This window comes from Cygnus olor, chromosome 1 (genome assembly GCF_009769625.2).
Source record: "Cygnus olor isolate bCygOlo1 chromosome 1, bCygOlo1.pri.v2, whole genome shotgun sequence".
NCBI classification, from domain to species: Eukaryota; Metazoa; Chordata; class Aves; order Anseriformes; family Anatidae; genus Cygnus; species Cygnus olor.
The window spans coordinates 141711531-141737987 of NC_049169.1; the positions used below are offsets into that span (position 1 = coordinate 141711531).

General features: G+C 39.1%; 1 protein-coding gene across 8 annotated transcripts; it reads left to right on the forward strand.

Annotated features, from left to right (window-relative positions):
• The first annotated feature begins 294 nt into the window (after nt 1-294).
• On the forward strand, nt 295-19865 carry LOC121059401 (interleukin-1 receptor type 1-like). 8 transcript variants are annotated; one of them, XM_040536279.1, is made up of 13 exons: nt 295-3105; nt 5150-5334; nt 7053-7204; nt 8064-8133; nt 11096-11345; nt 11657-11849; nt 12666-12828; nt 13630-13695; nt 14250-14370; nt 16475-16623; nt 16916-17059; nt 18481-18642; nt 19128-19865. In XM_040536279.1, the coding sequence occupies exons 5-13, from the start codon at nt 11119-11121 to the stop codon at nt 19514-19516; spliced, it is 1614 nt and encodes a 537-aa protein (XP_040392213.1). In that variant the 5' UTR covers nt 295-3105; nt 5150-5334; nt 7053-7204; nt 8064-8133; nt 11096-11118; the 3' UTR covers nt 19517-19865. The 8 variants fall into 8 exon arrangements, with proteins under 8 accessions (XP_040392213.1, XP_040392144.1, XP_040392183.1 ...); XM_040536220.1 differs by lacking the exons at nt 295-3105; nt 7053-7204 and adding exons at nt 3738-3820; nt 4161-4202 and having other exon boundaries at nt 5202-5334; XM_040536210.1 differs by lacking the exon at nt 7053-7204.
• The last annotated feature ends 6592 nt before the right edge of the window (nt 19866-26457 follow it).

Sequence of the window (26457 nt, forward strand, 5' to 3'; positions counted from 1 at the left end):
CTCGTTCCTCCACTGAAGCACACTGTGAATGAAGAACGTCAAACAGCTGTCTTGGTTCGAAAGTGTATCGAACAAGATGGCTTTTACTAGCTCTCCATTCAAGCTACTTTTCCCAGAATTGGGAGTGGAGGGGAGAGGGTCTCACTAACATGGGTTTAATCTGGTCTCAGTACAACATTAGTGTGAACCGCCTCACCCTGGTCATGTGTAATTCTTTCTCATTCTCATTACTCTGAAGTTCTATTTCACTAGTCATTTTTACAGCTAAAAATTTCTTATTAAACGTTTTAATTTACCTTATAAAACTAAAACTCCACCTGCCTTTTGCCAGTGCTAATGGCTGTGAACTTGAAAACAGGTCTTTGTTTACCGTCAGTCCCATGGCCCATTTCTCTAGAGTTTTTCTTGTCAACACAGTTTCCCCCAGGTGAGTTTTAAGCATTACAAACCTGCAGGTAAAGAGAGAGAAAGTAAACTTGTTGGAGGGATGAAAACTGATGAATCATTTCCTGTGAGGGGGGAAAAAAAAAGGACAGGTTTTGTCATAAAAAGTGCTAAAAGTGCTCCTGTTTTTTTTTTTTTTTAATTTTTATTAGAAACTAGATGGTTCTTTTAGAAATACAGATTACTTCCTATGCTTTACTGGTGAATAATTTGCAAGATGTTTAATTACCACACCTATAAGTCCAGAAAAAATCCTGTACAATGGATGTAAATGCTAAGTGAGTTGCTCAGTGTTAAAATCAAAAGTGGGATTGATTGTCCAGTAAAATGGAATTACACATTCTCAACACTGAAAGCACATTTAGGCAGCCTTGACGTTCTTAGTTACCTGATTTTTGGATAAACAGTACTAAACCAGCCTGTTTATTGCAGCTTCAAAGTTATCTAGATAATTACCTGCAAATACATTTTGTAGTAAATTTTGTAGATTCAACAAAGAGTTTCATTCGTGCAAAGATACTCCTAATGTCTTTAGCAAAGCTTAAAGTAGAAGTTGTAGGAAACTATACAAAAAGGGCTTTAAAATTCTGTTAGGTTTGGATTTAACCTTTTCAGTGTCAGTTGAGAAAGAAATATGGTGAATATGTATTGTAGCCAAAAGCAAAAGATAAGACTGTGGCTATGAACCAGATAGCTTTGCGCTAAATAGACTTCCGGCTGTCTTAGAGACATGCTGTGACTAGAATCTCTTTTCATGCAGAAATTTACCAGGAACAGGTAAAACACAAGGTTACTGAGTTCTATCATTTCCTTTTAAAAAGTAGCAATTACATTTGCTTGCTCTTGTCACTTGTCCTAAAAAAAAACACAAAACAAACACACAACCCACGCACCTCTCTGTCTCCCCTCCACTCCCTTCTTTCCCCCTCAAAAGAAAAGAAGGGTGGAGAGTGCTTTATGTTAGTACCTTAGCCTAGGTCTATATGAGCAAACATTGTCCTGATTTTTGCAGGGTAGCTTGGCTGGTGTGGAAGACCCGGTCTCCACCCAATGCACATATCAAGAGGTTTTATTTCAGACTGTTGTCAGGCAACTTCCCACCCCTACAGCAGCAAACATTCTCACTCTGATTTGCAGGATGCAGAAGGAATGAAATATTTATTTCAGGCGTTCTCATTGTTTATATATCATTTATCAATGAAATACTATCCAAGGTGGAGAAAAAAAAAGGGATTTCACAGAGAGATCCTAGTTGACAAATACATCATTTGGGAAAAAATGAGATGTACCAACTGCTACACACAAATCTGGTCTCCTCATTACTCATTACCACCTCCTCAGTCACAGAAAGATAAGCCATGTCATGACCATTGCTCTGCTGCAATCCGTTTTCAAAGATGGCACTGATAAGTTGAATTAGAGTCCTCCCTGTGCAAATTACAACATCATTCTGCCTTAGAGCTTCATGGCTTTATTGCTGGAGCTGGCGGTTCTTGGTCTGCTTTGAAGTAGTCCTGGTGACAACATCAAACGTTCATGCAAACCAATGTCAGGTGATGGACTTCTCTGGTTTTCCCTGCCCTTTTTGACTTGTAACAGCCAAATTCTGTACTTCAGGAGTGATATACCCCCAGATTTTGCTGTCTCATGAAACTCAGTCATTTCAGGTGATATTCCTCCAGAGGATTTGCTGAACTCTAATTCTTATCAGTCTCTGCAAAGTTGAATTATTGAATAGTTTTCATTTTACCTATTAATTTTGGTAATGTTTTAACAACATTTTGTTTACCAGAAACATTTTTTCACTATTAGTGATATTATAGTGAAGTTATGAGAAAAAATGAATACTTCATAGGTCCCTACCAGCCTCAGCCATTCTGTGATTCACACAGCAGAACCTCCTGTGTGTATGTCTCGGCATTCTTTAAAAATGATTTATTATTTTTTTTTATTAGTGTTTCTAGAAAAAAAGCAGTAGAACAGATTACGGAACCCCTCACTTGTCTTTATGATAACCAGATTTGAACCCACAGATGTTTTTTTGTTAGTGCAAAATAACAACACGGAAACTAGAAAACTTACATAAAAATAATTTGACCTTAAGCAGTAAGTGCGTAAGAAAAATTTTCAAAATGAAATATGGATATAATTGCTGACAAAAGGCAGAGTAGGTAACTGCGTAAATCCTTCTATCTTTACGGGGCCAGGAATGAGTTCATTCTCTGTGTTCCTCCCAACAGGATAACGTCTGGAGCTGTTACAACATGCCTGCAGCCAGCGCTAAGTACCTCCCTTTGGTGGAGGGCAACATACGCAGGCATAGCAGAACTTCAACTCTTATCTTACCTCATCTTATCTGTGGTTGTCATGTGGTGAGCAGGATGGTAGAATGTGTTTATATTTGGTAGATACAATTTAGAAACAGTGCCAGAAAGTGCAATAGAAAAAAGCAAGGTGGGACAAACAGGACAAGGAAGGATTATTCTCCACAGCTTTTGCGAAGTGTTTGTCACTGGCTTAGCGAGTTTAGCAAACGTGTTTACAGTGTACTTTTACCAAGAATGAGAACCTGCCTTGGAAGTCCCAAAGAGCCCGTGATTTCTGATTACTTTGGAAGGAACCTAGGGATGTTCTTTGCTCTATCTGACCGTGTATTTTCAGGTAAGTTAATCAAAAAGTGACAGCACAGCGTTAAAATGCCTGTATCTGATTCTGTACTGGCCATGTGGTTTTGAAGAGCTCTGAGTCCAGCAGCGGTGTGTGAGTGAAGCAGAGAGCCCCACACACTGGCGTATTGTGAGCGCAGCGCTCCCAGAGCAGCCGCAAGCTAAGTAACCTCCAAACACGCCATCACAGCTATTTTGTAGGTGTTGAGTTCGCAGGCAAAAGCTTGGCAGTGAGATGGGACTACACCTGTATGTTCAAGTTAGAGCCAAAAAATAGCTCACCGTGACACACGGCATGACCAAGCTGTCCAGGCAGCCTCTTGAAAAAGCTAACAAAGAGCTGATGTCCCTGAGGGGCTCCTTCTGGCACCTCCATCTTGGAGGTACACGGTTTCCTCAGCTACGGAAGCGTGCTTCTGCCGCAACGATAAGAAGCTGCCTGTGATACAAGAAGAAAAAAAAAGGAAAAAAATAGAAAAAAAGAAGTCAGTGACAGTCTGTTGTGATCGTAGCTGAGGTAACAGCGTGCCGGGCGGGGAGGGAAGCCCAGCCCTGACGTGGGGCTGCCTCACCACCACCACCTCCGCTGCCTGCGAGCAGCAGCAGGGGAAGGGGAGGCCTCGCCGGCTGCAGCTGCCCACAGGACGGGGTGAGGGGCCCCTCTCACCCTCCTCAGCCCCTACACAGACTGCCGGGGAGCCAGGCAGCAGGTAGGCAGCAGTGGGATTTTGCCCGGGAGCCCTGGGAACTGTCAGGGGGGTGGGGGGATTGGGAAGGTGCCCACCAGCCTGGGCTGGGTGTCTGGGAGTGGGGCTTGAGTAGGGCAGCAGCCTATGTGAGCTCACAGCGGGGATCCGTGCTCTTCTTGTCAGTCATGTCGCAAGTCATTTGGCATCAGCCGGGTTGGGATAATTCCTCTTTCACTCCAGAAAAATTGGTAGAGGTGTGCAGGTAATCTTTGAGGTCCTGTTTTTTTTTGGGGGGGGAGGGGGGGGAGGGCAGGGAGCAGGGTGGTGTCTCTGACCAAAGTGTTGTCTTTTGGCTAAACAGGGCTGGAAACTTTACAAGCAGGGGTGAAATATTTCATAAAAGGTCAGTGTTTTCCTCCGCGAGTAATGTGTGGTTTGATCTGACTCAATTTCGGAGAGGATTTATGCAAGTACGTTTTCTCTGAGTTTAAGCATTGGCTCCTGGGCCAGATCGGTGTGCGTAGCCCGTCACAGTGCTGTTGGCTTGCTTAGCACGGGCTGGTTGGGGACTGGGAGCGCCATTATGCTCAGGTCCTCTGCTGCTGGGCAGCCGCAACCCCACTCACGTGTGTGTTTCGAGGAATAGGTAAGAATTATAATGCTGTAAAGTGTTTTGGTCCCCTATGTGGTAAGGGATGTGGGTGATTCACAGAAAAATGGCTAAAAATAGATCGTGCATGAAAGTCCCGGTTCTGTAACCACCTCTGAACGGGCGGGCTAACACAGCTCTCCAGCGTCAGCTATATTGCGAGCATAGGCATTTGTTGCAAACATTTTTCCTGCATCGGGAGAGACTTGACAAGTTCTCATGAAGAGTCAGGGCAGACTGTGCAGTTAGAAGAAGCATTTAAGGTAGTATATACGTATATACATTTTCTGATTTTAAATATTTGTGGGTTTATGTAAAAGAAATGGTGTCATAGTCTTGTGCGTGTTAGTTCTCTTCAGTTCCGAGAACAGGAGTGTTGCACATTTTAATCCATCCATGTGTTTGAACAAGACATTCAAAGAAAAAGTGCTGTGAGTGTGCAGTAATTACCAAAAGCCATGATTCTTCAAAGTTTTGATGAGAGTATGTCTTTTTTTTTTTTTTCTTTTTAATTGAGTATATCTACTTTGAAAGGGCTAAACAGAAGAGGAACAGGTGGCTGTACTAGTTTAATCACAGATTTTGATGAAAATTACGCATTACTTGTTGTAATTGCAGTTCAGGTGCATGTATCATTGAAGACCTCTTTGAGACACTTCTGCCTGTCTGTCTTTTAAACTGATGAGAATATTTCCTTTCAGGGTGAAACTGTGGACATGGCCTCAGATACAATGATTCTTTTCCCCTCTGGAGAATTTGGGCAAAAATAACTGCAGCTGAATTCTGTCCTGAGTGGTAAAACTCTACAGGTCACATGCAGACTCAAGATGTGGACAAAATGGCTGGGAAAAGGGAGAAATTTAGCTGTTTGTCATGGCATAATGTGGTAAGAAAAACATTTGCACTTGACTCCGCAGTCATACTTTATTATTTTCAGCATGATTTATGAAAACATGTCTACAGAACAGAGCCTGTTTTGCTGTCAGGTATAGCAAACATAAATGGAAGCCGTTCATGTACATGGTTTTACACAGTGCTATATATTTGCAGCTCTTCCATGTTGGCAACAGAGCAAGTTAAAAAAATAAGTATTTAGAAAGAACATTGAACTTATATAGAGAAGGAGGGTTCTGAAAGACTGTTCTTCAGGACATGGCAAAATACTACTGCTGGATAGTTTCTGAATCTGCTGGTGAGGCAAAAACTGCTCGAAAAGCATATTTGAGACAGAGTAATAGGGTAAGGTAATAGAACAGAGCTTATTAAAAAATGATTCAAAAAGCTATAAAGAAAATACCTGGTCATAAGTGGAGTCCATTCAGTCCTGTTTTCTCCTTAAATTAATTCCACTAAAATATTTTCATCTTCTTTAAAACTAAAATATAGAAATTTTAAGAATTACTGTTTATTCATCACATTTAGTGAAGAAAGGTGGAGTTTTGTACAAACACACATGAAACGCCTCTGGTGATTTAGAGCTTAGTGTGTTTCTTTTTATGCTCAGCGTTCTTGTGGGGACTTAACTCCTTAAATCTAAGCAAGAAAAGACGTGCCTGGCAATTAGAGCGGAAATTGCAATGAGGGAGGAGGGAAGAGAAGGGGAAGAAGGAGTAAAGCAGGCATTGCAAGAAGCAGTGGGTATGGCTCAATGTATGGCACACTCCTGAGTCAGTTTGGTGAAGAAAGACACAGCAGCTGGAAGCATCATATTTGACTATTGTTTAGCTTGGTGATTAGCTAAAGATTTTTAACATCAGGATGGGATTCTCCTGATTGTTCTTCAGCTTGTATAACTGCATTTTTTCCTTTCATAGCCCTGTAAAAAGTGTAGTAGGTATCTGCAGAAGTTAGCTTTCAAGAATGGAATTAGCAAAATTGTCAGTAAATTATATAAGGATGGAGTCAGCATTAACTTTTGTGAAGGGAAGTCATGGCCCACGAACACTACAAGTGTATTGGAAGTGTAGATGTGTATGTGAACACACTGGCTGCAGGAGACATGGTTAATATAATCTGTCTTAATTTCCAAACGGCATTCAGCAGAGCACTCAGTGAAACCAGACTGCTATGGTATATGTAGTCTCACATGTATAAATATGTAGTTAAAAGATAAATGTTCAGTTTCTGAAGTGGAGGAAGATTGCCAGTGGAGTCCCAAGTGAATCTCTTCTGTTCAGCCTATTCTTTTAATGATCTGGACAATGCAGAACTGTTGCAGTGGCAGAATTTGCTGACAATACAAAGTTATTCAGGGTAGAAAGTGGAGGTGTTAATTGCAAAGAGTGTCATCAAGATGTCATGATAGCGATGCAGGTAAATGTAAAGAAAATTTTAAATGAAAACATATGGGTGAAATACTAACATCACATACACAGTGGCTGACTGGGCTTCCCTGACTTTTTAACACTCAGTGATGAGATCATAGGCCCATGAAAATATTAGGTCAATACTTAGTTGTAGTCAAAGAATAAATAGAAGTTTATAGATTACTATGAAGTTATTAGAAATTAGTCCAGAATAAATAATTGTTTCAGTTTATAAATCTGTAGTGCACCTATGTTTTGATGACTGGATGCCACTTCTGGTTTTTCCTCACCATCTCAGGCAGGCTGTAATGTACCTGGAGAATCACACTGAGGGGATGAGGTTGGCAGGAACCTCTGGAGGCCACCTCGTCCAACCCCTGCTCCAGCAGGGCCTCCCAGAGAAGGCTGCCCAGGACCATCTCCAGGCGGCCTTTGGAGATCTCCAGGAAGGTACAGAAGATGGTGGCAAAGATGATCAGAAGTATGAAATCAGGCTCCATCTAAGGGACAGTTAACAAGATGAAGACTAACTTGTAAAAACAAGAACTGGGGAGGAGTGTGCTAGAGGTGTGGAAAATTCTGAGTGCTTGACAAGCTGAATAGGAAATGTTCACTTTTTTTTTTTTTTTTTCTCTCTTCTGGTATAAGAGTTAGGAGCTGTCAGATAAAAAGAGCAGATAACAGGCTCAAAAACAAGCCAAGGCAATTTTCTGTGTCAGTATTTAAAATCTGTGGCTCCTTGCCATGGTTTCAATGGGTTTGGAGGGTGTTGGACTAGTTTCGTGGGAAAGAATCTGCTGGGGGCTATCAAGTATCTAGAGACTGACTCTGGCATAGCTTCCTAAATCATAAATTGATGGATTCTAGGAGACTATTCCAGAGGAATGTCTGTATATTCTTGTTCTCTTGCACTTTATTTCCCAAGTCATCTGCTATTGGCCACAGCTTGAGACAGGATATTGCTTTTGAGGGACCTCTGATGTTGCTGGCATGGACATTCTTATGTATAGTTAGTTGCCTGTCACATTCAATCAGAATTTAGCCTTCCTTTTCTAAGAGAAAACATGTTATGTAGTGGGGTGGCCTCGTAATTATTGCTTTTTAATCCTAGAGATGGTTGTATTTTCTTGTAAGGTAGATAGTTTCTTTTAATATGCTACAAACATGTAAAGTGAATACACTTATATGAGAAAAGTGCAGTTGACAAAAGACACTGAATATGTAATAGAAACTGTGTAATGCAAATGTTGATTTTCAATTGTGGAAATTTATATTGTAAAACACTAATTCAAAGTTTTCTTTTCTGTAGGGAAACATTACAGCAAAAACATTACTTTCCTGTAAGATCACAACAGCATTTCTGTCTTTAATTATTGCAGGTAGGTTCATTGGTGGCTATGGAATGCCTTGTTTGGAAACTTAACTTTTCACATAAGTAATAGTAATTTTCTGTGAAAATGGTTGAAAATTAAATTTAATGGTGAGTTAAATTTATGTGCATGCCAGAGAGATTTTTTTAAAACATTTCTAAAAGCAGGAGCCTATAAAACATAAAGTGTGATATCTTATGTACTAACTTACACAGAATCACTTAGGTTGTAGGTGACCTCTTGAGATCATCTAGTCCAATCTTCCAGCTCAAAGAAGGGTCAGCTGGAGCAGGTTGCCCAGGACCATGTTCAGTTTTGTTTTAAACATCTCCACAGATGGAGGCTCCACAATCTCTTCGAGCAACCTGTTCCAGTGTTTGATCACCCGAACAGTAAGAAAGTGTCTTCTTGTGTTCAGATGGAATTTCATGTGTTTCAGTGTGCCTCATGCCTATTGTCCTGCCAGTGGGCACTGCTGGGAAGAAGCTGTCTCCCTCTTTTTCATTCTGTTCCATCACGTGTATATGTTTACACATTGATAAGATCCACCCCACCACCAAGCTTTCTCTTCAAGTTGAACAGTCCCAGCTCTCTTGGCCTCTATGATGCTCCAGTCCCTTACTCATCTTTGTGGCCCTTCACTAGACTTGCTCCAGTAAATCCATTTCTCTCTTGTACTAGCAAGTGCTACTGCAGATGCATCTCACCATTGCTGAGTGCAGGAAGGATCACCTCTCTCAGCCTGTGGGCAGCACTCTTTCTAATGCAGCCCAGGACACCTTTAGCTACCTTTGCCATGAGCAAGCATTTCTGGCTTATGGTCTGCCAGGACCTGAAGGTAGTCTGGAGTCTCCTGGAGCCTGAGGGGATTCCTCCCCATGTACAGGACTTTGCATTTGCCTTTGTTGGACTTCATGAGGTCCCTGTCAGCTCATTTCTCCAGCCTGTTGAGGTCCCTCTGAATGGCAGCACAACTCTCTGGTGTATGAACTGATGAAAGGAATTGTAGTTCTAACGTTCCAAAGTGTGTTCATGTGACTTTTTTTCCATGTTGGAAAATACAGCCATTTGACAATTAATACAACATCTCGATTTTTGTAAAACTACGCGAGTATTCAGTTTAGTTTCTGCCCTTCAGCTGTCAACCAAGAATCCAGTGCATGTTTAAAACTTTTCAAATGGATCAATTGAGTTGCTGTCATAATCTTGTCTTACTACCTAGAATCTTGCTGCAGTGCCAGATTGTTAGAAGAAAAATACTCTGAATTTCCATTCCTTGAGTTTCTATTGTCTGTGGATGGACAAGTTCCTACACTCATCAGTCATTTGGATATTCTCTTTTTTAAGCTGAGTTAAAATAATGGCCGGCATTGGCGGAGAGGGATTTCAGAGAATGTAAAGCAGGAAGTGCACAAAATATGATACTGTTTCAGAGCCTCAGGACTTAGTGGCAGAAAAATGTATCAATTCCTGTGGCCACAGCAAGTAATTATTGGTCTTCATTTCATAACCATCAAAGTTATTATGGAGCAATCTGTACAGATATCTGAGCTATTCAGTGTTTTGTTAAGTAATTTGGTATGCATATAGGACATCTGCGTGTACTGGATGAATGTGGTGAGAACATTAAGGTAGAAATGCTTGGGTCGAAATACTACCTTGACATTTCTGGATGCTCTCTGGAACCATTATCTGTGTCTTCAGTGATGGTCAGAAAAGCAGAATTTTAGGAAAGAAATTCATTAGAAAACAAGGCTTTGTTATGCCCTATATAACTTCATGGCAAATGTGTATCAGTTGAACTCTGCAATTCTGATTATTCCGTCTGGGAAAGACTGGGTCAAAATAGGCAAAGTAGGTGACAGTGTTGTCTGAGATGTGATGGCTTCCATATGAGAAGTCATTAAATGAATGAGGATTCTGAGGTAAAGAAAAGAGATGATGGAGGGAAGGTGTGATAGAGGTCTGTAAAATCATGAGTACAACAGAGTAGGCAGATAAGGGAATGTTTATGTTGCCATTTCTCATAACAAGAAATAAATGATACCCAGAGAAATAATAAAAGGCAATAGTTTTTCATGAAGAGCATGAAAGGGAAGAGAGGGGTCAAAACCAAAGTATTAATTTACATGTTCTGTCCTACTTTACTTTCTTATACATAAGGAACTGACTGTTATCAGAGACAGGCTTTTGGACTGGGCAGACGCTTGCATGGCCGTGCATGGTTGTTCTTGCATTCTAATAAAACGAGTTATTTTAGATAAATAGTACTGATTCTGGAATGTGACCAACGTATCCAGAGTTGGTGCCTTTTTTGTTGTACTGACAAAAAGAAAATACAAATCTTGTGGTGTTGCTCTTTTCCCATCTGAATCTCCTTGGGTTTGGGGGAAAGAAAATGAGCTCATCATAAACGCTTGTAAAAGTTCCTCTCTAAATGCTCATAAAATGAGAGGTGAGTTGAAATTTCCATAGCAAATTACTTGTGCAACTGCAACTTTAACTTTCATTGTCCTCTTAGGACATTTGGGTACTGCAAGTATAGTCTGCCTTGAAAACTTACTTTGCCTATACTTAAGTGAAAGTAGCAAATAAAGACATTAAATTTGAAAAATGTGTGTGCACATGTGTATTATGCGTGGTAAACAGACTGGAGAAATACAAGGACTCTAATCATTTGCGTCTGAACTAAAACATACAAATGACAATCAGATGCAAACAAAGTGATTCTGTTAAGTGTAAAAGTTGCATTTGGAAAACAGTACTTCATTTCAATAGCATAACTATGTCTGTATATTATTGAATAATGCTCTCAACTCCAAAGACACGGGATTATAATTGTACTTTAGTAAATGACTTAAGAATGAAGGTGGACACCACAATGAACTTTGTAAACATGATCAAGATACGAGTTCAGTGTATTCTTTCACAATGTTTGAGGTTTTCTTTAATGTTTATCTCTTTCCTTTAGAGAAATGTGAAGCCTATGATGTGATGTTTAGGCACAGTCTTGTGCCTGATGGGCAGCCTCTTGCTATTACATGTTCTCTGGAAAAGAGCTTGAATTTTAAAAGTGGAGACTACAACTTAACATGGTATAAAGTTGGTAACCAGACAGCTGTGCCTAGAGACAAACTTTCTAGAATTCATCAAAAGAAGAATTTAATTTGGTTTCTCCCTGCAATGGTAGAAGATTCTGGAGATTATGAATGTGTCATAAGGTGAAGGTTAAAAAAAATTAAATTGCTATAGAAATGAATTGCAAATGGAATAACTTTTAAAAAGCAAGTAGGATTTTTGGGGTAAGAAAAATACTAACTAAGAAGGGAGAAGAAGGGAGAATATGTTCACAAAAACTAACTTTATACTGGGGGATGTAAGGTTTTTTTTTTTTTTTTTTTCATAGTAGGCAAAAGTAAATCTATAAGAGAAATTATAAATTGTAGTCCTCTTTTTCTTCTCCAAAAAGAATACAATATATTTTTGAGTTGGAAAATATTTCAAGTAGCTTAACTTAATTATGTTATGTTAGTTGCAGGAATATGACAAGCTATAACAAAATGTCTACAAAAGTAACAGTTTTCGAGAGGATTGATGGTTCATGCTTAAATGAAAAATTTGCTGTAGAGGAGGTGGTATTCACTTTATCATCTGCAAAGGTTGTGTGTCCACATTTGAGTTACTTCAGGAATGAGAAGAATGTTCTGCCTGTTCGCTGGTATAAGGTAACAATGCCCTCTTTTTTACTGACATAAATTATTTAATTATTATGCCAATAATTTAAAATATAAGTAACTGAGGTTTATGAATTGTAGGAGAAAAACTACATATTTATTATAAATGTGAGAAAAAATATTTTAGAACAACTGGAGGAGGGGGAATAAGACTTTCATCTTCTAAAGTTATATACATTTTTTTTTTTTTTTGAATAATGGGATAGGAATTCAGCTTAAATGTAGCTTTGACCCATGTATCCACTAGGTGGCATCTTTTAACCTGCTAGTGAAACACTGTCATTCATTTCTTTTGTGTGGAAACAGACTTAATGTACTTTGTGAGACGAAGCATATCCATTGTGTGTTCAGTATTGTTCCATCGAATAAATGTCATTTCGTATTGTTCACAATCATTTAATGGCTCTTTCTCTTAAGAACATATTGCCTTCTCCAGCGTTACTGCCTCATGCCTGTGCAGTCTATAAGATACTGAGAATATTTGAGTACTTGAAAAAACTAAGTCTAATTATTGAGTGATTCTTCATTAACAAATACTTTTATAAAACCTGACCCCTCCATGTCACTTCCTTATTTCTCTCTTCAAGAGATATATATATATATATTTAATATGAGAATAATGGGTGTATCTGTGAATTAAAAACTCAGAGTCAAAATGAAGTGTGGTTTGCTTTTATTTTAGCCCCCTTCCCCTTCCTCAGGCCCCACAAGGAATCCATCCTTATGTTGTGGTCCACTGAAAGCTCAGATTGCATTAAAGAGTTTCAAATCATGTGATAGTGATATGAGTTCTTTACACATGTTTAGGACTGTCAGCTATTGAAAGGGAGAAGGTTTGCCTTTTCAAACAGTGATCTTGTGATTTTCAATGTGACTGTGCAAGATCAAGGAAACTATACTTGCAAAACAACATATATCTACAATGGAAAGCGATATAACATTTCACGAGATGTTATTCTGACTGTAGCAGGTAAGTAGATAAATTCACTTTTTGTTTGTAACAATGACTCTACAAAACTTTGTCGAGGTTTCTAATGACAGCTAAAAGATTCAATTTGTAGTAGGCATGCATAGGACTATTAGTTTGCACCTAAAAAAGGGAAATAAATGCTAGATGAGAATTTATATATTTTAATCTACTGTTGCCACTTTGTTGATTACTCTCCCTTTGTAACTTGTAGAGAGAAATAAACTTTCCAGAGTGTCGTATGCCTAGTACTAATGTAAACATCTAAACAGGAAGGTTGGTGTTGTAATTCCTTTAGATAGTGCTCTTGTCAGAACTGTAAGGCCTTTAACTGGAGTACAGAAATTTAATTTCACCTTTATAATAGTGAAAGTCTAAAACAGATGAATTGCAGTCTAAAATTATTTCTCTCCAGTTTGTATCTGTGAGTTGCTGACTGGTAAGCTAGACAAACTGTAAAGTGGTAATACTATAGATATTTACCCATATCCTTCTCAGCACCTCTGCGTGCAATATTACATGATTTATATGTCATGGAATAGACAGTCTGTCATCAGCATGATGACATCAGATTAATAGCACTACATTTTGGAAAGGGTGTAGTGAAGAATAGTTGAGCTTCAAGTCATAAGTAATATGACTGTCTTAGATATGACACTGAGTATTGAGTGATGTCTGTTGTAAAATTGCTGTCAACCTTGTCCATAGGACAGGGTGTTTTTAGGTTGCTGTTTGGTTATAGAGCATAGAACAGGCTGCAGCTGTCCCTGGTTTTCTGAAAAGGACTTTCTATCTTTTGCTTAGTAAGCCCACCAAAAAAGCCTCCAGAAATATCTTATCCACGAAACAACTCAATTGAAGTGGAACTTGGTAAGTAATTTTCTCTATAAAAAAATATGATTTTGTATCCTAGTGAAAATTCATGCCCAAGAAGAGTGTGTGCTTGTTTTCTTTAGACAAAAAATAGTTCAATGACCAGCTCAGTTTCTCCTTTACATTAGTCTCTTGCAGGAGAAGTGTTTGGGAGTGGGAAGGAAAGAGACAAGGGGTATTGCTTATAAAGTCATAGAAAAGCTGTAGGGAAATTTCTCAGATGCAAAGAAAGTTATAGGGAAACCAAGTGATTTTCTGCCACATCCATCACTTTCCATCACTCTGAAAGAAATTCTGAAAACAGATCCATCTTTGAGTCTGCAGGGAAAGTGATACCACAAAGGGAGACATCTTCCTGATTTGGCCTCTTCCATTCTATGTCTCTTTTTGAAACAGCACATCACTGAATCTATAGACACTGTTAGAGGAGATTTTCTGAAAGGGTGTGGGGCCTTCCTTAGCTGGTCTATATGGGAGTCTGTGAACAGAACTGTATAGCTTTTAATTAGAGTATGAAAATTAACTTTTCACTTTGTAACACAATTTTATAGGCTCACAGGTTACAGTGGATTGCAATACAACAGGTGCTGATGGGTATGAGGTGTTTTGGACAGGCAACGGTGTGTATATTGATGTATTTTATATGAGCAGAATTTTTGCAAGGCGTTATGAGTAAGTATATTTTCAGATTAGAAAATACTGGGTTGGCAACCAAAGTGGAACTTTCTCACTCTTACATGAAATGCTTGCCTCCTCCAATTCATTTTCTGTTTGAAGTAAAAACTTGAAATGTAGTAGGTGCATGGATTTTGTGTGAATTATGCTATTTCTGGTCATTATAAAAATCTATCTAAATTTCTGACCTTGGGAAAAAGTGTTCTACAGAGGCTTACAGTCTCAGAACTGTAATGCATTTTCTATTGAGCAAGTTCTGGCCCAGAGGACAGAGACCTCTTTCAGCGGGGCCAACCATGTCCTGCCACATGATCTTCAGACTGTCCCTCCTGTGTTCTCCTTGTCCTTCCCATCTACCTCTCTGAAAGGTTACAAGAATAAACTGTGCTTTACGGGAAAAATTGAAACTTCTAGTTTTAAGAGTCTTGAGTTAGAGAAGTGTAGCTGAGATCAGGTGGAGAGCTAATGGAAGATTTTGTTGAGGATGTGCGCTGAAGCTTAGTGGAGTGAGAGGAGAAAAGGAAGACAGATTTCCAATGATGGGTTGGGGTCCGGGAGAAAGACTGGCATTTGGACTGAGTGAAGCAATTGTGAGATAAGGTGAGGATGAAAGGTAGGTTAAGTGGAGTTAGGAGGGAAAAAATTTGACCTGACTTGGAAAGGCAACTAAAAGTGGAGCAGAAGGAAATCTGAAAAAGTGTCATAGATATGATAGGTTGGGAACTAAGGAACTGAAAGCTAGTTTTTTTGTCAGCCCTCATCTCACGGTGGTGCTATGAAGAAAAAATGTGATTGCTTTTATACGTTCTCAAGCACCATCTGTGAGGGAGAAACTGATGAAGAAATGAGAATGATATCTTCAAGGTAAGAATATGGTTCTGAGAAATTATTAAGTCCTTATCGTAAAACAAAGGGGGAAATAAATGCTGAATTCTTTTAGTGCTCACCTAGAGAAAACCCTATACAGAAGTCATATCTTGTAATATCATAAATAATTGTGATGCCATAAACAATTTGACCATAATACAGTCATTGAGCTGATATCATAAAAGTGATGTTATTTTTTATATTTCCTAACACTTAAATGGCTGTCTTGTTATATTTGCAAACATAATATTCTCTGGATCTATTCATTTGTATTAATGATATTGATTCATTTACTCCTTACAGTGTTCAAACTGCTATAACCTATTGGTCATATACCGATTTGTGTGGTCCTATATGTGCTTTCTATGATTTATTTCAAGCCTTTTATCATTATTATTATTATTTTGCATTTCAAATGGTAATTAGAGTATGTTTTAAAGGAAGAAAATTCTTGGCTAAATAGGCTGGTTAGTTAATTTTGCATTTGAGATCTACTGTTAATGAGGTAGTAATATCCCTCATTTTGCTGTTGGTTAAAAAATTACTTAGTTTGAACATCAGTAACACATAACAGAACACGACTAATTGAATGTGCAGCTTTAGTATTATTCTTTTTTTGTGTGTGCCCTTATGCAATGGGAATAACCTGTATGTTGTAATGGTGCAGCCTGATGTTACAGTTGTTCAGAGTCTATTCTGACCCTTGGGATGAAGAGCAGTGTAGACCCTATTATTTCCTGCAGGTGGAAACACATCATGAGTTAGTGTTGTCCGCTTTGGTTGACAACTTCAGTGTCTTTCGTGTCCCAGAGCTGCTCACCAGAAGATGATGTCCTTGTACTGGGGCCTCTGGTTAAGTCATTTCACGTTGTGCAATTTTCTCTTCAGCCAAGCACTGGGGCTCTCCACCTACTTTTACAGGGGCTGAGAACCCCCTGTAACAAGGGGGTTTTTATGTTTGTAAGATATATGTTTGTACTGTAGTCTATAGATATCATATTTCTTTGGGGAAACACAGCTCCTGATAGGATTGGCTCATGTTTTCTGATGTCTATGCTAAACCTCAGTAAGAGGCCCAACTGCTGTTTGGGTGTCCCTCATGTAATGCAGTTACTCATCTGTCCAGTTGCCATTTGCAGATGGAAGTGACCATTGTCATATTTCAGCTATTAGTGATGAAGCCATTACAGAAAGGACCGTGGTTTTATGACTCTATTTGTCACCTTTTGGATAGGGAGGAAACTTCTTATGATGGACGCCCTATCTATTCTGTGAAGCTCATAATTTCAGAAGTGAATCGTGAAGATTATGAACAACCATTTGTCTGTCAAGCTTCAAATGCCTTTGGGCAGGTTGCATCCTATATTATACTAAAACACAGAGGTAAGGACTACTGCTATTTTTTGTGGCCTTTGTTTCAGTTGACTTTCCCAGGAGGGGTTTTGATACCAAATGCTCATATATCGCATCAATAGAATGCACCAGAATTACACTTTGTGTATTTATGCATGTACCCATGCAGAGAGGAGGAGTCACTGTAGTAATGTATTTATCATTATTAAAATAACAGGTGGAAGTGAAAAATATGATATCCAAATTTGTATTACATTTGTGTGAAAGATCAGATTTGGACAAATTCAACATTTTCTTTTTATTGTTATTATATTTTGTGCAGTTCCTGATACACGAACATGGCTGATTGGAGGGTTTCTCTCTTTGTTGCTTTTAACATTTATTATTTTAATAATCTATAAGATTTTCAAGATTGAGCTGGTGCTTTGGTACCGGGATTCTGGATGTGCCTTTGTAAGTAAGGAAGGTAAGTGAGTGTGACTAATTATGTTGTAACTAGCCTATTGATTTTTTTTTTTTTCATTTACCATTATTTCTAAGCAATAATATGATTATTTAATAGAACGTATTTGCAATTTCCTTGAGAATTTTTCAGAGATGCTTCGAAATATTTTTTCAGTCATATGGGTGAAATATGCAATCATAATTGAGGTGATAAACACTGAATAATATTTAAGGCAGTTAAGATGAGTTATGGTCAGAAATAACTCCATATTTTTTTTTCCAAATTAGCGTGTTGCACTTTTCTGTAAAGCAGTCTCTCTGTGTGTAGATTTGTGGTCACTGATGATGATCAATAGGTGTCAGCAGAGCTACATCCCGTAGACTAGCTGTTTAAAAATGCACATTAAATATTTATATTGAAAATGAGACTCTCATTTTCTCAGAGAAAAACATTTATTTGTTTGTTTTTGTGCAACTTCTCTGTCTTACCCATCACTTTCCTTATAAATCCTGCAAGTTATGATGGTTACATATCAAAGAGAAGAAATTCTACTAGTTGTCTCTTCTGTGATTCTATTACTTATTATGTGTTATCTATTAAATATGTGTTTCTGTTGATGTAGTGTAGATAAATACATTGAATGAGTGTGAAAAAGTGGGAATAAGTGCAACATAGTAGATATTTTGCTTGGGCAGCCCTCAGAATTCCATTGTCTGAAGTTCCCCAGAGCTTGAAAGTAAATGGATTACGTGCAATAAGATAGTTAACATATACTCACAGCTATCTGAAATGTCTTCACAAAAAAAAAATTGTCAACTTTTGTTAAAAGCTGTTTTTCCAGTAAATTTTAATATTCTAATGAAAAAATAAAATCAAAGAAACTATGTTTTGTAACTTGTTGAACGAAACTTATCTTGTTGAGTTAAATTTGATTTTGCTTTAGTTTCTTCACTGCACTCCTGTTTATTATGCAATACTGACTCCAAACTTCAGGCTTCTTCTGGTCTCTATCTGCCTTTTCCTCTCACAATTATTATGAAAGAATTGCCATTTTTCCACCCCCCTTGCTGGTGGTTCAGCATAAGTGGAGAGAACTGCTGTTGGGTTTGTTTCAAGAGAGGTGGCAAAGAAAGTCCTGTAAGAAGACACTTTATTAATGTCCTGGCACCTGTGGGGCTGGGGGCTCCTTCCTGCAGGCCCCAGGGTCTTGCATCCAGCCCACTTGCTGGCAATGTTCTTCCCCATGACAGGAAAAAGAGATCAGGTTCTGTGGTTCATCATCTTCCTTTTGACCTGTAGAGCATTTTAATGTTTTGCTGTTATTCTGTCAGAGAGGTGTGAATAAATCCCTCATTACTATTTTTTAAGCAGTTCAAAATGAAACCTTCTAATAACCTTGGTGTTTTTCCCTTTTTAACAGAAACATTCATGTTTTTTTTTAGATGGGAAAATCTATGATGCATATGTCCTGTACACAAAAGGCAGTGGAGGCAGCAGCTTCTATCATCTGGAAACCTTTGTTCTTAGAATACTCCCCAGTGTTTTAGAACATCAATGTGGATATAATCTCTTTATATTAGGAAGGGATGATTTACCAGGAGAAGGTATGGTTTAATTAGCAGGGTTAATATGTTGGGGTTAGAAGATTATATATACAACTGAAAAAGACAGCTATTATTGGAAAGCAAATTTAAAACCAAGGTTTTTTGTTTGTTTGTTTTTACATGGAGAATTTGACCTCTCGTCCATTGGATAATTTGTTAATTTCTAATTGTTTTTTTTTGTTGTTGTTGTTCCATACCCAAATTCTGCTTTGATGTTATAAGGGTCTGCATTTTCTTTCTAATGATAAACAAGCTCCTGGGGACTGAAGAAAACAATTTTTGTCAGCAATTTTATGCAATGGATTTGAATCATGGATGATGGTTGGGAGATCTTAGACCTATCAGTTCTTTCTCTGAGCTAGTTGCTATTCCATATACATATATATATATATATACATATATATATACACACACAAAATTTAAAAACTATGAAATATTTTGCATCAGTTATAAACTTTCTATGCAAACTTTGATTGTTCTTTCAGCTGTGGTCAGTGTTGCTGATGAAACCCTTAAGCAAAGCAGAAGGCTGATGATTATTTTGGCATCGGAAACACCTAGTTGCCTGTTAGAAGATGCTTGTGAACAACAATTAGCTATGTATAATGCTCTCATCCGTGATGAGACTCAAGTAATTCTTATAGAAATGGATGAAATACTGGACTACACAAGTATGCCAGATTCAGTCAGGTACATTAAGCAAAAACATGGGGCTATCCAATGGAAAGGAGACTTCTCAGAAAAATCTTGTTCAGCAAATACAAAATTCTGGAAGAATGTACGCTATCAGATGCCATCTAAGAAAAAAATATCTCATTCTGAAATTTATTTATTGCGCCAAACTTTGAACAGTTCCACAGCGAAGGGAAATTAAGACCCACTTATTAAAATAATACTGCAAACGTAATTCTAAAATGCTTTCTACAAAATTCTGTGTGTTATGAACAGTGTTTTCTTCAAGGAGTATAAACTACTCATCCTGTCCCCAAAATTATACCCTAATAGGAAAACTCCGTGCAACTTTGTTTCTGTTTGGGCTATAAATAGTGACACAATTTATTGTGTTGGCCTCAACCAGACATTTGAAGTAAGTGTGCAGATGTTGGTGGACTGTTAAATAGTGGTAATCTACAGAAATGTAATATCCACGGAAGAACCAACCTTGAAGTCCATTTGTTTTCTAATTGAAACTGCAGATGATAAATTAAAAACATGTTTGTGTAGTCTGCGTTTTCCTAGCCTTTCTATTCTTCTTGTTGCCCCTCTGTGGTTGTCTGACTTCCTCATTACCACAAGAATCTGTACTGTGCAAGCTCTGGGGGCCCTTCCTGAGCAACAGTCCTCATCATTGCTTCTTTAAGGGGATGGGGAAATATATGACATAACAGGTATATTTTAAACTTCTCATGGTACTGTATGCATTTCAGCTGAACAGTTGATTACCAAATGCGTTAGAGAAATGGAATGAAATCCATGACTTCTTAAACATTTGTTGAATAATCCTGCGAGACCTCATACATGTTTTTTTTCTAAACTTAGTTGCTTGAAATGGTAAGGAAACTGAAAATATTTCAGACTTCTTGCAAACTCGAAGCTTTCTAGACTATGCTGCTACTCAGGAAAACATGTTCTCATTTTGTGTCTCACCTGTGTTACCTACAAGCCTAGACATTTTACTGAGAATTTGTCAAAGGGGCTGTGCTTGGGCTGAGCATCCTGGATAGGGTGGAAAGCGGCCAGTTCTGAAACCTGACCAGGAGCTGACGACAAGAAATCATATCTTGTTTATTTGCGGCAGAAAAAAAATAGAGGCATGTGGCTATATTTACTTGGAAGTAGCTTTGTACTTCTGGGCCCCAATCTATTGTTTTGTGTGTATCACCATGAAAAGGGGAATGCTACTTCCCTTCCAAGATGGTCTGAAATGGCAACAGTTTTCACTCTCCATCCTTGAAGAGCATCATCTGAATGCAAATGTGAATTTTACTTGCTTTTTGTGTTCATGTCTAAAATTGAGCAGGTTCTTAAATTATCTTTCTTGTCAGGATAACATCTCTCACTGAGTCCTTTCAGATAGTTTTCAGACATTCATGCTCTGGTATATACTCATAGTTGGGCTTTATTTGTATTGATGGGACAGACAGTAAGATCCAAGAGTGTAACATTTATAAAGTGAAAGATTTGCAATAGCATTTCATGGTAGCTATTTCTTTGTGAAGGTTGAATGATATTCCTTACGAGCAGTGTCCCGCTGTCCTGGCTGTTGGGTTCACAGCTTTGTAATTTTCCATGGCCTACACTGGCTAGAGGCATCTTCTAAGATGTTGCCATGTAAATTGAGATCAGAATAGATCCATCAGATGAGGTAATGTTGTTCTAGCACTTTTTGAATCAGTCTTCTTTAGAAATGCATTGTGTTTAGGCTGGAACCTTTAAAAAAATAAATTTGGGAAACTGAAGAGTTTAAATAATCACTAATGTCAATTTTTGTATTGTGTTTAGGCTTAAACTTGCACAGAAAATTGTTGAAAACTACAGTTTGCTTCCAAGATCTTTTTTCACTTGTGTTAAAAAACAATCTTCTTATTTCCATGGGATGTAGCAAGGGAAATAATAAAGAAAAGATGCTGAAAACATGGTTGATTTTTTCAACTTTATATTTTTATGTGCTCTGAAATAAAATAATAATAATAATACGACTCTAGGATTTGTAGTATTACAGATAAGTACATCGACTTGCATGGAGTTGTGCTGGTATTTTTTTGTTTCATCTGTGGAAGTACTGTGATGATTTCTGTTGACTTATTTTTGTAGTTCTTTTCAGATGTTTGCTACAATATTTGAGACAAGCATTTTTCCACTAAGACTCCTAAGGACTGTAAGTGAAGACAGATGATTGTAAATCAGCATTTATCTACCTGATACTTTCTTTCAAGCAACCACATTTAGTATGAGTATTTAGGCATTTTAGGTTTTGTGTGTGTGTGTGAAAAAGCGGGGGAGAAAGGTTTTGGTTATTGTGGTTAATTGTTAGTTAACTACTGGAGTGCAGCCCAACACAAAGTGCCTTAACCTTCTATCGTGGGAGTTTATTTTGCAGTTGAATTTTGTATCTGTTTTCTCTTCTCGGAAACTTTTTCTTGCAAGACACATAAGAAAGCAGACTTTTTTTTTTAGTTCAATAAAAGAACTCCCATAGAGACAGATGTGCTGATTGTGCTTGATTAAAAATAAAACAAACGAAACAACAACAACAGATTAGTTAGCAAGGTTTGCTTCTGGAAACTTCATAGGTCCAGAAGAAAAAAACAAATATGATATAATCTGTGAAGAAGTATTTGTTCACCACAATGGGGTAGATGTACTTTAGTTTATAAAATCAATGTTTATAAAATCTATGTTTATAATCTATGTTTATAAAAATCTAGGCTAAGGAGAAACTTTTTTTGTCTGAAAATACTTAAGTGAAGGGATGCAAGACACGGACTCCTGATGGCTCTTGAACAGGAGACGTTTATTGCTATTTTTCACTACTACATATACTTTCCCCGTAGCCCCACGCGCCCGAATCTGTCATACAATTGGTTAGAGACCCTCAGACATGCACCTCGAGCCAGCCAGCAATTGGCCACTGCCCAAAGCTCATCTTTAACACTGTAGCCAATTTACTTTATCTCGACCTTGATAAGTTTTTGGTTCTACTGCTTGTTTCCTCATTATCTCTAATTCAGGGACAGGTGAAACAGCGCAAAGCCACCTGCGAATTCCTTTCCCACACTTCAGGGTATCTTTATCTCCAAGAAGGCATGTAAGTAGAATTGGTCACTAGCAGCTTTATTCCACAGTACCCAGGTCTCTGGTTCCGCAACGTATGCTATGGCACAGGAACAGTAAAGTTTTCTCCTCTCTTCCCTATGCTCATTATTTCCCCTCCTGCCAATGTAAGCAGCAGCAGAGCAAAGGTAAAGTATGCCAAGTAACATGCATGCTTGTTCTCTTTTAAGATCTGATAATAACAACAACCAGGGCTTGCTGAGACAAACTGAACATTGGTCACTAAAAGTGAGCTAGAAAGCAATAGTACAGTTCACTTATGTCCTCAGCCCCCTCTGATTGCTTCCCATGTTGAAATTGATTGGAAAAGGAAGTCTGATGTCTGCCAGGCAGCAGGCAGGACAGATAACATCTTGTTCAACATCTGCATTGATGACCTTGGTGAGGGAATAGTGTCCACCCTCAGCAAGTACACTGATGATACAAAGCTGGAAGGAGTGGCCAACACGCCAGAAAACTGTGATGCCATTCAGCAAGACCTGGACAGGCTAGAGTATTGGGCATGAAGAAACCAAATGAGGTTTAACAAGAGCAAGTGTAGAGTCCTGCACCTGGGAAGGAACAACGGTACATATCAGTACAGGCTGGGGGATGACCTGCTGGAGAGGAGCTCTGAGGAGAAGGACCTGGGGGTTCTGGTGGACGACAGGTTGACCATGAGACAGCAGCGTGCCCTGGTAGCCGAGAAGGCCAAAGGGATCCCAGAGCACATTAAAAGGAGCATGGCCAGCAGGTCAAGGGAGGTGATCCTCCCCCTCTACTCTGCCCTGGTCAGGCCTCACCTGGAGTACTGTGTCCAGCTCTGGGCTCCCCAGTACAAAAAAGACAGCGATCTCCTGGAAAGAGTCCAGCAGAGGGCCACAAAGATGGTACGGGGCCTGGAGCATCTTCCCTATGAGGAAAGGCTCAGAGACCTGGGTCTGTTCAGCCTGGAGAAAAGAAGACCGAGAGGGGATCTTATCAATGTTTATAAATACCTGAAGTGTGGGAGACAGAGGGATTTGGCCAACCTCTTCTCAGTGGTTTGTGGGGACAGGACAAGGGGTAACAGCCACAAGATGGAGCACAGGAAGTTCTGCACCAACATGTGAAAAAGCTTCTTCACAGTGAGGGTGATGGAGCACTGGGACAGGCTGCCCAGGGAGGTTGTGGAGTCTCCTTCTCTGGAGATATTCAAGGCCCATCTGGATGCCTACCTGGGCAACATGCTCTAGGGAACCTGCTTTGGCAGGGGGGTTGTACCCGATGATCTCTTGAGGTCCCTTCCAACCCCTACAGTTCTGTGATAACACTGTGTGACTCCTTTTGAGAGAGCACCCAGGTCACTATGTCTTTACAGTTAGTGTTAGAGCTTGGCTGGGCAATGGCTGTGATGATCTAGAGTCAGAATTTAATTCTGAACAATGGTAGAAACCTTACCAAATCATTTAGGTGATTTTTCCTAATAAATGTTGATTTTGAATTGCTGCTGCACATCGGGTGCCTAAAAAGCATAAATTATTCTGGTTTGTTTTGGCCTCAGTGTGGCCGTTTTACCCAGCTGGGCAGCTGAGCTCCACCACAATCTCCTTCTCATTCCCCCTCCTCAAAGGGAAAGGGGGAGAAAATATGTAAACCCAGATGTGTGGTGCTGTGCACCAGAGAACTTCCTCCCAATAAGATACCTTGTTTAGGAATGACATACTCTGTGGTGACCTGATTTTTAAAGTTCCTTCAAAATATTCCTAGTGTTATGTGCTAAATCACACTGCCTTAATCAAGAACTTTTTCAGCCACTGTTATTGACTAGAAATTCTTTTTAACAATAAGTGGTCAAACCAAAGATCTGGGGGACCAGATCTGGGACCGAGGACTGCCCACTGGAAGTTGGAGCAGCAAGTTTCTCAGAGAACCCCTTTTTCCCCAGTTGTTTTTCCTTGCAACTCAGGTACCCGTGCATTTAGTGCTGTCTGCTTTGAACGAGATGGAGATAGCAAACAAACCTGTAGGAATGTTTTCCAATAATTGTCATTGTCCATAAGCTTTAAATTGGTTCAATCCTTGAAAGTTAATTAATGTAACCTCAGGTTGCATCACTGAATTTGAAGTAGTAACATAGACTTGCACCATTGCAGAGCCTCAGTCACAGTTTAAATTAGCACTGCCTCAAACTTCACAAGAATGAAAGAGAAAAGCACATATTTCTACCTTGTCAGCTACTGGCAGACCTAGAGAAAAAAAAATATCAGATTTAAAAAGTAATGCTGTTTTTAGGACATTTTGCCAAATATGTAATATTTAGTAGTAACCAGACAACAAATGAACGGGAAGATGAAACAGCAGAAGGTACTTGCATGGCCTTACTTTACATGGCAAATGACAACCACCACAACTTGCAATGATTTGCAAGTGACTTACACGCTTCAGGCCTGAGACAGAAAAATGGGATTCCCATATTATGTAAGGGGAGTGCAATCCCTCTCAAAATACGAGAGTCTGGGGTACACTACTGAGTACTGAAAACCTTAAGACTAAGCAGCACTGAACTCAGAGAATGGAGGATGAGTCTCTGTAGATGTTCACGTAACAGAAAAGAAACTCAGCTTTTAGCCCTAAGGAACTAGTTACAGAGAAAGGCTGGGAACTGGTTATTTTTATGCCAGGAACACCTTCAGCACCTTCAACTCTAAAGAACCAGTTGTGTGCTCTGCTGAATTGTGTTCCAGGAGGAAAGGACTGGGGCCCAGGACTGATAGCTGAGACACTGCTTTGGACAGGTGGATAGGAAGTTAAATTCTCTTCAAGTTGGTGGACCTTTTCAGTATGTTTCTACATAGCCGAGACACAGGCCTGTAGCAAAGAGGAGAGACTTTCTTCGTACTGTCAGACTTATTTAGCCAATTCATCCACCATGGGTTCCTCATGATCTTACCGGTGGAGGTGCCCCCTGCTCCAGATGCCTGTTCATATCCTCCCACTCTCTCTGCCATACATACCTATCCTGCCTCAGGATACATCTCTGGATGACGCTCTTAAGTATTTGTTTAACCTTAGACAAAACCTGAAGTGCATTCAGGACACATACCGATAAGAGCAAGCTAGTCTGAACATCCCAGGATAGTCAAAGCTTTGGAAAGATAACATAACTCACTTGGAGGAGAAGAAAGGGAGAGCAACCAAGTGGGAAAACACATCTTCCCCTGACCCTACCTCAGAAACTATTAACAATTACACCTTTCATGCTTTTTCTTCGGGGAGCCAGTCTATGGACCTGTCAGGGGGAGATGGCCATCAGTAATGTCTTTCTTTAAAGTTATCTCCTTCAAACTATAACTTCTAGTAATTTAAAGGCATCTGACTTGCCTATTGTGAAAACAGTATTTCTTTTATGAACAGCACATTCTCACAATTTCCACTTAGTGGAAGTAATGATAATGCCACCAGTATCTACCCAAATCTGTTCCTTCTTACCAGGAAGCAAAATTTGAATTCACAGTAAGGCACCTTTTTCACACAGCCTGTTGTTCAGTCTTAAACAATACTTCAGAACATTCTTGAAAATCAGCCTTACCTGTATGCACTTGAGCTTCTGAGTTTTTATTTTATTTTTTTACTATTTTTTTTTTTTTTATGTTTTTAGGGCTGGGAAGGAAGCTTAGAATCCATGTAAGTAACTTCATGGAAAACAGACAAGGTGAAGGAAGTACTCAAACTCCTCAACATTAAACAACTGTAGAACCTGGGAACACTTACCTGCTGGCTTCTAACCTTGAGTCACTTCCAAAGTGCTTCACAGTGAAGTAGTACCCCCAGGGTTTTACTGCACACTGAGTCTATTTCACCATGAGAAGCCAAAAGCACCCTAGATAACCTAAGCCTCAAACTCCCCTGGGGAGACAATTCCCCACACATCCTCATGCTTCCTATATAGCAAAGGTCAAATGATCCACACCTGGCAGATTTCACTTAACAAGGGTGGAGCCAAGAGACCTTGTGGAATAG